This window comes from Schistosoma haematobium, chromosome 1 (assembly GCF_000699445.3).
Source record: "Schistosoma haematobium chromosome 1, whole genome shotgun sequence".
Taxonomy (NCBI): domain Eukaryota; kingdom Metazoa; phylum Platyhelminthes; class Trematoda; order Strigeidida; family Schistosomatidae; genus Schistosoma; species Schistosoma haematobium.
The window spans coordinates 7,889,343-7,902,551 of record NC_067196.1 but is presented as its reverse complement, the minus strand read 5'-3'; the positions used below and the strand labels follow the sequence as shown (position 1 = coordinate 7,902,551).

The window sequence follows — 13,209 nt, the reverse complement described above, 5'->3', positions numbered from 1 at the left end:
AATAAAACTACAGTAGGATTTGTAGATTGCGATTTTTGGTAACACCGGAAGAACGTAGTGAGAAACATTACGATTTATTCTGAAACACATAGAAATAAAAAAACAAGTTATCATGCAAATCATATATTTTTTACTTGTGTAGCAGCTAAGGCAGTTATTGCTGCTTGACGATTCGGCAAGAATGAATCACGAGTTGCTCGAAGAAAAGCGCCTAAAATCGAACCTTGTTGTGTTTGTGTTGAAAAATATGATGCTAATTTTGCCAAACATACAGTTGCATTAGTACGAATTCCACCTTGTGCATCCCGTGACTATAAAACAAGGAGATCATATCTAGTTGAAAATTATTAAGAAATTAAGATTTGTAGGAATAAAAAAGAGATGAACGAAATGTCCTATGTTATCATAAAACAACCATTCAACTTAAAGAACGAAAGTCCACTGAAACAATGATAACATTTATTCACACAACATTATAGAAAAAAGGTTGATACACAGGGACTAAGAAATACACTACAGATTTGAAGTGCTATAAAATTATTTATAATAAAACAATTAGAACTTTTCAGTTTGAGAAGAGTAAACTATGTTTTCCATTCGTTTTGTTGTGAAAAGTATGATTTTCGTGAGGGATACAAAACTGGTATGGTGGGAAAACAGGTAACTCTCTTAAAGGACCAAGCCTCCCCCTAGTGATAGTTTCATGATAGACAGTGATCAAGTATATATGGTATTTTTTTTCTCAGATTTCCATAGCTTGTTTGCACCGCTGATTTGAAATTAGGACTATTTAACTTCCCTAGATGAATCCTTCATACTCATCATACAGACGGTTACTTTTACTTCGCCACTTTTGTAGGGACCTTTTTTCTAGGTGAACTCAGTGTACGCTGTACCTCTGAAACACACATACAGAATCCAAGTACAGTCACTCACTTAAACTCCTTTAATCAGTTTAGAGGACAAACGAGATTTAATCCCCATGTATCCAGGGTTATGACTGGTACTTCCCGCAGTCTTTCTGGCATAAATATACCAATGAGTTCGGGAGCTGAGCAGGCTCTCCTGGACTGGATAGTCGTCTGTAAGCTGTCTAGATAGACGGGACGGTGAGAACTCGGAAAGTTAGAGACACACGGCATTGCCAATTCTTTATCTCTGCTTATGCTTTAACTAACTGCAGTTTGCATGAAGTACAAGAAGAATTCTACAAGCTAAATGATCAGATGTAGTAATAATGGTAGGTGATTTTAATGCCTAAATACGTAACTTAAACCAAAGTGAAAGGAACCTAGATGAGTCTTACGGTTTCGAGGATCAGGGTACAAGTAAAAGCGATCGGTTGCTGAGACTACTCAGATAGCCACTTATTTCTGGTAAGCACCAACTTTAAGAGTGAAGAAGGACATCATTTGACATGGTGATCCCTGAAATCGATTCAATGATTGATCCAAATAGACCATATTGCGATTAGTCATTGTTAGGGAGGCTTAACAGAAGACAAAGATTCATTCTGAGTAGAATCGGATATGGAATGTTAGGAAGAGATGTTAAACAAGAAATCTAAGACGCAAAAGATTCTATGTGTACCTCTATTTTTCCAACACGAAATAAAAAGCACTATTGTGGTGCACCATTTAACTGTGCGTGTAGACCATATTTCCTTATCTATAGAATTCAATTATCACTGGGTTCTAAGATCATTATTTTGTGAACACCCATGTGATGACTGAATTATGAAATTATGGCAGAAAAATATGACCGAGGGCCTCCGCGTGGCACCGCTTGGTTAAGGGAGAAGCCTCATTAGCTAACTTGGGCGGTCGACGGAGATCAGACTAACCCACCACTCAGTTATACCTGAATTAATCAAAGATCCACATTTCGAGGCACCGAAAATGTCGTCTGTACGTGCACATATATATATATATATATATATATATATATATGGATTAGATGAGTTTCGGTCTGCGCAGTTTGTGTATGTAGCTTATGTGCATAGGATACGCGTCTGGCTCAACCGGAATGAGTTAGAGTAGACAGTCTGCCCCATGGAGGAAATACGAATGAAGGTAGTGATCATCAACCTCCCTAAGAGCTCTCATGTTTATGTATGTGTGATGATTTGAGTGAACGTAAGTCTTAGTACCTCTTATATGCATATACTGTAAAAGTTAGAACAACACATATAAGCGAACAATTGTTTTCAATCAGATTGTCATCAGGCTTTTCCATAAATATCGACATTTTATCATATTTGTGTGTGTGCTGTGATACTGTCCGGGTGCTCAGACCGAATCAGGTGGTGTTCTTAGGGGCCACACCCTGAGCCTTTGACCTAGAAATCTGACCCATAAGATAGTGGAGCATAGTGAGGAGATGCAGTCCCATGGTACCTGGTGACCAACGATTGGTTCATGCGCCATGCTTGTCTTGCTTCGATTAACAATCAAACGATTCACATTATTATTATTATTATTATTATTATTATTATTATTATTTACTACGTCATTTATTCATTCTTTTTTATCCCACTTTATGTATACTTATTTTTCGACTTATACAGCAGCTCACCCATGGTATGTTATTTATGTCTCTGTTTTTCCCTGTGTTGATAGACTGTATAGTTTATTTGTATACTAACGGTGTTAAATTATGTTTTAGAGACAGATAAAGTTTATCAAGCCAAATAACTTACTTGTTCTGACTTTGGCTGAACCAAGACTCTGTGCTCGACAGTCTAGAGAATAGCGTAGAGTCACATCTGTAGGAAATTGCTTCCTATACTGCCTGGTTGAAAATTGTATGCTACCACCAAATACGAATACTGAAGCAGTTTTTCTGAAACCACGTGCACCATTCAAACTGGTTGCCTTCAACGTTCGTACACTTATGCAGGTCGGACAACAAATAGGGCTGGCTATGTCATTAGAAAGCCTTAATATCGATGTTTGTTGTCTATCCGAGACCCGTATTCAAGACTCTGGTGAAGTACTATAAATTCGCTCTCCACCTTTCGTTTCAAAAAGCTTGTTTTACGTGCGTTTATTTGGGGACCCTGTGGCGTCTTCGTCTGGTCTTGCTGGCGTTGGTGTCGCACTAAGCGCTAGAGCTGAGGCAGCATTAATCTATTGGATCCCCATTAGCAGTCGGTTATGTGCTGTTAGATTAGAAAGTTCCATCAAAGTGAGAAGAAATCGGCGTGAGAAACGATGTCTTTTCGTCATCTCCGCCTATGCCCCAACAGATTGCAGCCCGGATGCAATCAAGGATGAATTCTACCACCAGTTAACTGTTCTTCTCCAGAAAGTGCGTTCGATAGATATTGTAGTACTAGTCGGTGACTTGGATGCTCAGGTCGGGCGTCTAGGCACAGAAGAGTCGTTTAGGTGGCCGATGGGGACTTGTTGGTCGCAGGACAGATAACAGGGACCGTCTACTGCAACTGTGCACAGACCACAACCTGTTTCTGGCTAGCACTAACTTTCGGCACAGTCATCGCCGATGTGCCACATGGCGTCCTCTCTCTGCATCTCAAACCTGGACTCAGATTGATCACATCACGATCAGCTACCGCTAGAGTGGTTGTGTACAAGACTGCCGCTCCTTTTGGAGTACCTATCTGGACTCTGACCATGCCTTGGTCTGCGCCAATTTTACCTTACTTTTCAGTGGCCAACGAAGTGACCGCCACCAACGGATTGATGTTAGCAAGCTGGTTGCAACTTCTGTTGCAAATAAGTATCGAACCGAGCTAGCTTCTAGGCTAGCTACCATTCCACCGAAAATTATAGATGAGCATTGGTTGCAATCGCATGACGCCATGAAAATGGCGGGTACAGTTAGTTGTGGGTTCGTGAAACGTCCCGTTTATAAGCACTGGGTTTCTTCAGACTCCCTACAACTCATTGAAGCCCGTCGGTCTACTCCGGGTGACCGTGAGTTTGACCACAAACGAAGGATGTTACGTAATGAAATTGAGAAAAGCTTGCGTAAGGACCGAGAAGCCTGGTGGTCGGAGCGTGTTAATGAGCTGGAAGCGACAGATGCATCTGATAACTACCGGAAGCTCTTCCAATTCATCCAAGCCAAGACTTGTAAACATTTGGATCCCAGTTTAGTGCTATTGGAGATTAAGCGTTCGCGTGCGAAACCGAAGGTCTCGGTTTTTATTCCCACTTGCAGAGTCGTGAATTTATACTACTGAGGAGTCCCATATTAGGACGATCACGATGGCGTAGGTGTATACACTTTCTGTCTTCCCTTAAACTATGGGATTAAAATTATTTCATCTTTCTTTCTGTACCACATACTCAAGTAGAGTGAGGGCATACAACCACCTCTCTCCATTGTTCCATTCGAGCAGTAGGGTTAGACAGGGTTGCCCAATCTCACCATTCCTCTTCAACTTTGCCATCGATGATATTCTGGAAACAGCTCTGATGGATGTAAGTAATGGTGGTGTGGATCTGTTGCCTGGAGAAAGACTTCTCGACTTTGAGTATGCGGATGATATCGTCTTACTGTTCGATAATGCCCAAGCCATGCAATCCGCACTTAATCAGTTGGCGATCGGTGTCCGTAGGTATGGTATGTGCTTTGGACCTTCGAATTGCAAAGTATTTCTACAAGACTGGCAGGATCCTAATTAATCCTGTACTCACCCTGGATGGTGAGCAGATAGAAGTAGTCGAAAAGTTCGTGTATCTAGGTAGCTGCATAAGTGCTGGTGGTGGCGTGAGTGATGAGATCAATGCACGTATAGTGAAAACCAGAGCGGCTTATGTGTTATAGCCCAAAGCCGCCAATGAGAAGCAACGAATTATCGATCGGACCAAGGACGCGTAGAACACATGCGAGCAGCCTAGAGTTCGATGTAATGTATACTAATCCTAGGTGCGATACCCATGTGCGAAGACCCAAGGGGTTTTAAACTATTTCCTCATAAAAGCATTTAAGCGGTGGGTTTATTTCCCTCGAAAAATGAGTCCTTCTGCTAAGAGAGCCAATGGGGTTCCCCAATGAGGCCTAACGAATCTCATGACTGGTACACCGCAGTTAGGAACACGCATATGATAAGTGGATTATGGAATAAGCAATACAAAGTTATTGTAATTATAAATTATCACCAACCTGTAATGTTATTATGTGCTTTATTAAATTCTCATTTAGTAGTTTTGTTGAAAGTTTTGGTGCCAAATGAATCATTGCACGTACAGTCGCTTCACGTACAACCGGATGTGTATCTGTGAAACCAGCAGAAACTGGACCGAAAATTTGTGTTTCTATACATTTTGTTTGCAAATGTTGTACAAAATCAGGTAGATGTTCTAAAAGACGTACACGTGTTGCACGTTCAGGTGATGAGAACAATTTTAAAAGACATGGGAGAACATAGGTTTGAAAATCATTATCCGATAACAATGGAATAAGACGCAATACAGGTAGAAGAGCATCAACTCCAGCAGATCCATAACGTAAACCATTAACTAAATGAGGTAGTATTTTATGACGGCATACATCATCTGGGAAACTTGTTATTTGTGTGGCAAGATTTTTTAAAAATGTTGATTTTTCCTACAAATGGACAAATAAATGATGAAAGTACAAGATAACGATCATTAGAATGTATTGGAAATTATTACTGATACAAATTTTCTGACTAACCTAATGAAGCATCTTTTATTAGATCACATCTATTGGGTGAGGATCAACGGAATCATGACTCAGTCACTGCGACTCAGATGTTTAAAGAAGTAAGGTTCAACTTAGCATTTCTAAGATAGATACTTTTGAGTTCCAGATATAGTTAAGTCCCTTGAAATTAGTTGGTGATCTCTGTTACACATTTTATTTGTGTATTCATACATATGATTAAGAAGAAAAACAGACGCTCCAATGTCGGCTAATCATAATTCTAAATGATATTAGTGTTTCAAAACAAGAAGATACTGGGTGTGTAAATTCAAGTTTTTTCAATGAATAGTAGGTCATAACTTAAGAAAAAATCAGTTTGTCAATGAAGTAAAATAATATAACATTTTGCAGATCAATAAGCATTACAAAAAACGTAGTCTTACCAAATTGGACATGTGTATTGATTAAAATGTTAATGATTTAAGAAAACATAAGCCTGAAAATTTTGTAACCAATTATTAGACGGGGTAGCGAAAAGTAGTAATGGTAATTGGTGACATTGATAAGGGGTATAAAGTACTTGTTTACGTGAGTTGAGCAGCAAAAACTGACATAAGGCCTCTTGCTAGATAGTAGGGGAAACCCTGCTAGTCAACTTAGATGGTCGACGGAGCTTGGACTAACCAACCACTCCGCCGTCTCCTAGACTAACTCGGGTTTCAACTCGAGGCTCACTTAACCTCACTGGGCTACCTGATGTGTATGACAATTCATAAGAATTGCAGAAGTCATCGGGTGTATGTTGTTCATGTATATAGGCCTATGCAACGGGTGTGAACGTCGTGGTACAATGGAAAAGCAAGCTGAAATATTGTTTTCCTTATGTCTAATAAAGTCAGCGGCCTAATCTACCAGGTCGGAGACATAATAAAAAGATATGGTAGCAGATACTCGAAAGAGAAGATCGACAACCTCCACTGAGAGAGCGTTTATGCTTATGTGTATGTTGTAGAGTACAGAGGCGGTGAACATCCACCCTCTCAAGTGGGTGAACATACCTATATGTATCCTATGGGATGCATGGGACAAAATCCGTGTATTACCGGCGTGCATGTAACGCATATTTGCTGACAGGGTAGGTATACCTGTATGTATACCAATGGATACATGGATGAAAGCCTGTGTGTCACCTGGAATGCATTTAGACTATACCTATCCAGGGTAAATAAAATCTAAAAAAACGTTTACTTACTCTTCTTGGTACGACACCTACACACACCAAGGCCTGCAAGGCCGCGGTTGCCCACAAAATCACTTCACGCGGTGGGTTTGTGAGCCTTGAAAACGCGGAATTCATTCCAGGAGGACCTAAAGACTCCATCAGTATAAGGATTTAACAACCAATCTGGCTGGAACACCACACCACGCGGGTTAGCGTTAGCTGATATCAATCTGATGATGAAGCTATCTACTCATTAATGAACAATGCTATAGTAATTATTAGAACAGGATTCCAGAGTTTTATTTTCATTCTATCATAAATGACCATAACGAAATGAATTGTAGAGAGGAAATGGATGATCTTGATCTATATTCTTAGTAAAATTTAAACATAAAGCTACAATGAGTTATAAAATACCATTTAAATCTAAAAGCACTGAACTGTTTGGATGGGATAGCGTTCATGAATGTAAAAGACGTTTAGTCAACATTTGGTAACATATACAGTATAGTGTAACTCATTTACCAAGGATAAATTTATGTAGTAGACACCCAAATGCCCTGATACAGCCGAGGATGGCGAGAGTCAGCTTTCCCTCTCGAAATGCTCTCACATGGACACGCGTATACAACCACTGCTAGGGAAGTTCTATTCACTACCTTCTAGCGGAGGGGGTGTTGTTTACGAAATTGAAAGGATGAAAAGCGAATGTCTGGAGCTATAAGTGGGTTGATGAACACAGAAGATCCACCTAGAGGAGTTGGAAAACTCTGATTATAAACCAATTGTGAACATGGACTGCAGGATCCTAAGGGAACAAATGCGTAGCATCCCAGCCCCCACACGAATCGGATAGCGAAGTGTGGCGAATATTTATTCGGTGCCCCTTTGTACCAATATTTGTGTTCAAATAAATAAATAGTTTCAAGTCACACTTTACGTGTGAGTGTTGGTGTTATAATCTCTTTTCTTACGCGGTTATGACCCAGCTATTCCTATTGCTTAGTATTCTCGGACACCGATTCACTCGACAAGTCCCCAAATCAGAACACGGTTGAACAGGAAAGAGATTATATTCCAAATAGCAAGTCAGAAGCCAGTAGGAAGCACAATAGAGAAAACGTCAGTATATTTATAGTTTTTACATGAGAAGATTCTAGAGTATTCTCCAACTATCGACTAGTGTTGATTGGATAAGAATTAGCCAATCAGAGTGCACCAAAGCAATCATGCATTGAGCATGTTTTAATCCAGCCTATGTCCCGCTAACACCTCCCCTTTGAGCAGATTCGTAGGATCTGGTGCTAGGGTCCAACTGCAAGTGAGTGACTGGCTTGTGCTTTCGATTAGTCCATCGTCTAGGCAATGAAGAATTATCACTTTTTCCTTGCACAGAGACTGACATGTCTGTTCCCGGCGTTTTGATTTTTCTTAAAAAAAAGTATGCATAACTTTTAATTCTCCAACATTCTCCTCCTCCGCGAAACAATGTCGGATCCTTATATCTCCAAGTTACAAATAATAGGACTTTATTTAAACGACGTTTCTCGCATTGAATGTCGGATCCACTAGAAACGACTAGATGATAATGAACGACCTTTGATTTGAGGTCAAAGTTAAATTCTTCTGAAGCATTACTTTCAAATCCATTAGGAATTTCATCAGTGGATAATGGATCATTACGGAAATCATCATCTAACAAAATTAAATTAGACTTTTGACCATAATTTGACTCAGCTGATATATTTTCCTGATTTTTATGAGAAATTTCATCAAAATAACATGCATTGTTCTGAGAACCCATGTCTGATACATTGTCATTAGAAATCGGATAAGCTGATTCAATATAAGTTTCTGTCTCACAATGATTTTGAGTAACATTCGGTATAATTGGGTTTGTTGTGTCACTGCAGTTATTTTCTGAATACGAGTCCCCATAGCTTTCTTGGCTAATATCACGTGGACCATAAATTTGTTCTAGCTGAAAGTTATTTTCAGAGCTAGACAGGACCAGTAGTGCTTCATTCAATTCTGGACTCCGGGCTTCATCTACAGGGTCTGGCTCTTGATAACCTCGTATTGCCACAACTTTATGAGCATTCAGCACAGGATTTTCTTGCTGTGAGCCGGAAACGTTACAAATATTACGTTCTGATTCAGGTATAAAGGGATTTGAACCCTCCACTAGATATGCTTCTGAAATGTCTGTTACTGCATCATAAACAGATTTCTTATTTTCTGGTCGAGTGAAAAGTGTGCTCAATAGTTGTTGTTGCAAGGCTAACAACTTCTGCTGGTGCTGTAATATTAACCGCAACTGTTTTAAAGAAATCGCCATTTTTCTTTAGTTTTTCCCCGTCGCCACTGTTATAACTCTGTTTTCTTACGGTTATGACCCAGCTATTCCTATTGCTTAGTATTCTCGGACACCGATTCACTCGACAAGTCCCCAAATCAGAACACGGTTGAACAGGAAAGAGATTATATTCCAAATAGCAAGTCAGAAGCCAGTAGGAAGCACAATAGAGAAAACGTCAGTATATTTATAGTTTTTACATGAGAAGATTCTAGAGTATTCTCCAACTATCGACTAGTGTTGATTGGATAAGAATTAGCCAATCAGAGTGCACCAAAGCAATCATGCATTGAGCATGTTTTAATCCAGCCTATGTCCCGCTAACAGTTGGTGATACCAATCGACCAAAGAAGTGAATTCGGCCTTTAACCTGTGAGTCAATGACTAAAGGTCAAGTTTTTTAAACACCAAGCCACAACCCAGCTACAGCTTAATTCACAAACCTAAATGAAGCCACAGAGTTAAGTTTTAACAAGAACAATAACATAAGAGTTTAACCACAATCACAAAAATGAAATGATTTTTCTTACCATACTATCCTTTAATTCAATCTCTTCTAAAAATAATAATGTATCTACGTAATCATTGGCTAAAAATCCTTGTTTTTCTGAATTACGAGTTGACTGGAGAAATTGAGACACGGTGAATCGTTTCACTCCACCTTTTGTAGCACTTTGAGCAATGAGACGTCGATAATCATGTACTAATGCTTTAGGAATTCTTTTCGAATATGAAGATTCAATTAACTGAGCGCGATCTTTTAATGTTGAAGACGGATTAAATATTTCCCATATTAAACATCCCAAACCCCATGAATCAACGAGACGATTGTCTGGAGGCATGTACGGATCTATGGAAATAGAAAAACCTCCATCATGAAATCATTTATTAAGGATTTGAAAAAAGCAACGAGGAAAATGTACGTATTTATAAAACTAGTTAAAACCAAGTAGTAACTGCGTCATTTATATAATTTATGGTAGAAAACAAAGAAAATTTACAAGTGATACATGTAATTTAAGTGGTAATAAGTATAACATGATTGTTGAATAGTGGCTTTATGATTGAAATACTTCAATCAGTGACTTGGAGGTTTGGACTGTAATTCGTGTTTGGATATTACATTAGTATTATTAGCCCTTACACAAACTATGTGGTTCATAGCTACACTAATAAATCTGCTTTTAGTAAATAAGTTACGTTGAATTTATTAGCGTAGTGGCTTTGAAGATTTAATGAAAGCGGCTATTATAAAATAATATGCTAATGACTATTCTAATCAACACAAAACTTGCGAAGGAATAAAAATTCGAAGAAAAACAGTTAAGTTGTGTTGAGTCCTTAGAGTATAATTATCACGTAAGAATATGAGGTATCGAATTATGGATAGAATAGGGTTAGATGTAAAACTTTGACTATAGTTATTGTAAGAAATAAATTTCATCACTGTTACAATCTGCCTATACAAGAGTGTTGCGATAGTTATAATCTATAGACAGTGACACAGGTGAATTGTTTGTCGCTTTTTAGATCCTCAGTTGTATTATGATTTCATACTTTTCCCTTCTCGATTTTAATCATTATTTTCAGACCATATATTCCAAGTTTTATCTTTACCATTATAGATACCATCAATATGTCAACTTCTTTGCAATTTATTCACTTAATTAACTCCCTTTCAGTGTGTAGATAGATGTTAACTGTAGTAAATAGGAAAGATATACATTCGTGTAAGACCAGGTTGAGTGTTTTAAAATTTAAGGGACAAGCGATCATATCTCAACATCAAGGGAACTTTTTCTACTTTAGATATTTAGTGAAAAAGTAAGAATTAAAAATGACCTCGAAAATCATTTATTTAAACACATTAACATTGGTACAAGGGAGTGCAAAAAATATATATGCCACACTTCGTGTGAGGGCTAGAATACTACACGAACTTCCAAACCGAAGCAGGTGGTCTTCTTAGGGGGCCACACCAAGAGCCTTGCACCTACAGGTCTAATCCAAAAGGCAGTGGAGCGACACCAGGAGATGCAGTCTCATGGTAGCCAGTGACCAACAATTGGTTCCCTCAAGATTCCGTAGTCCGTGTTCACCATTAGTTTGGAATCAGGGTTTTCCAACTCCTCTAGGTGGATCCTCTGTGATCACCAACCCAAACATCCGCTTTTTATCCTCTCAATTTCGTAAATAACACACCCTCCGCTAGAAGGCGGTGTGCAGGACTTCCCAGGCAGTGGTTGTATACCCGTAGCCTTACGAGGGCATTTCAAGAGGCAGAGCTGACGTTGTCACCCTCGGCCGTACCAAGACTACTATTTTTAAAACTGTTATTGGGTTTAGCTTGTTTTCCAATGATTTGAAATCATAGATACAGAGGTCTTTACAAAGTTGACTTAAAATTCCTCTCACATAAATCCGTTTTCTTCAGTTAACGATTCAACCACTTCTATTTCCTATAGTTAGTTGATTAACACGTATATGAGTAAGTACAGCTTACTACCGATTATGACAAAAGATTGAATTTGAAAACAGTTCAAGAGTGTGTTATTTACAAACAAATGATCTAAGGGATGAAAAAGTCTCTAAAAAGTAGGACATTGTATAAATTTACCTGTTGTATTTGCATCCACAAAACCTGCTGTTTGTCTAGTAGACGGTGGAGGTTCATTGACAGGTCCGACAAAATCTAAAGCGCCTAATTTCCATTCACCAGCTGTAGTTACAAATACGCTATCTAAACGCACAGCATTATGTGCCAATTTACCGTCATCATTTAAGAAAACTAACGCTTTGGCGATCTACAGATGAACAAAGAAAAGAAAATGAAAATAAACAAACACTACACTATTGTTAGAAACAGATGAAACAAAGATAGTCACATTATGACTGTTCATCCAGTCAGCCGTCATCAACGTATGGTCTGGCAGAGATGAGAATTGGTTCGAGTTCCCATACCACATTAGCACAACCAGGTGAACACCGAAAGAGATCGAAATAACGAAGTAGCAATGATAACAAGAAAGACTGGACATTGAGGATATTGTTCGAAAAGACAGAATAACAACGTGTATATAAAGGAATATAAGAATTCAATTTTGAGAGGAAGATAAAGGGTGAATACGCTTGCGCAATTGTGAACAAATCCGAGTAATTCCACCTGAAGTTTCCAGCCCTTGGTGGCTGCTATTATTGATTGAAAATGAAGTGTTTAAAATCTCATACAGTACCTGTCGACAAAAATAAAAATAATCTCGGTAAACACTCAATTTCAAAGTTAACTTCAAATCCTTCAATTTACGGCTCAGAATCATTGGTAATTATAGGTGAAATTGTTATAACTTGTGGCCTGTGTGCCCTGTTAATGTATACGTAATGATACCGCCAATTAGAGAACAGTGAATTATCGATCGAACCAGTGACGCATAAAACCCGTACGAGCTGTCCAGAGCCCTTATCGGTCCTGCTTCCTGTCTAGACCTGCCGGTTAAGTCTAGGACACTAATCCCAGCCTCTGCGATATGAATCATTTATTTCAACCATACTGGGTTTATATACCAATCAGACAGACCACATTGTACCATAAAATAGGAAACAACATTTGTACAAGATTTGGCCAAATGTGGCTGTGGATGTGGGAGGTAGTAATTAATAGACAGGGAATAATTCAAGAATGGTAAATTGTAGAATAATAGTTCATAAATCAAAATAAAGCTCATAATAAGAGGGACATGAATATGTATAGTTTAGTTATTTAACATAAAAATATACGTATATTATTTGTCCATAAACGGATCCCAAAAGTTACCATTTATTATGCTTGTCGGGACATAACAGAAATCACTCTTCACCTTTCTCTACAGTTTGAATATTTTAACAATCTAAGTTTATTTATTTCTCATACACTGATGTTTTTTTTGCTGACTATCTCTTTTTTATGTTATTAAGACTCGTGTAAAGTACCGTATGTTATACAGGTCAAAATTGTACT

General features: G+C 38.5%; 1 protein-coding gene across 1 annotated transcript in view; it reads right to left on the bottom strand.

The window, feature by feature from the left end:
* SCYL1 (N-terminal kinase-like protein) overlaps nt 1–13,209 on the bottom strand; it is a 32,923-nt gene that overhangs the window by 11,069 nt on the left and 8,645 nt on the right. The window contains exons 3-6 of the mRNA XM_051209227.1: nt 11,833–12,019; nt 9,746–10,065; nt 5,134–5,577; nt 135–311 (exon numbers count right to left, since the gene is read on the bottom strand). Coding sequence (XP_051073051.1) covers nt 135–311; nt 5,134–5,577; nt 9,746–10,065; nt 11,833–12,019 — 1,128 coding nt within the window. The remainder of the gene's footprint in view (nt 1–134; nt 312–5,133; nt 5,578–9,745; nt 10,066–11,832; nt 12,020–13,209) is intronic.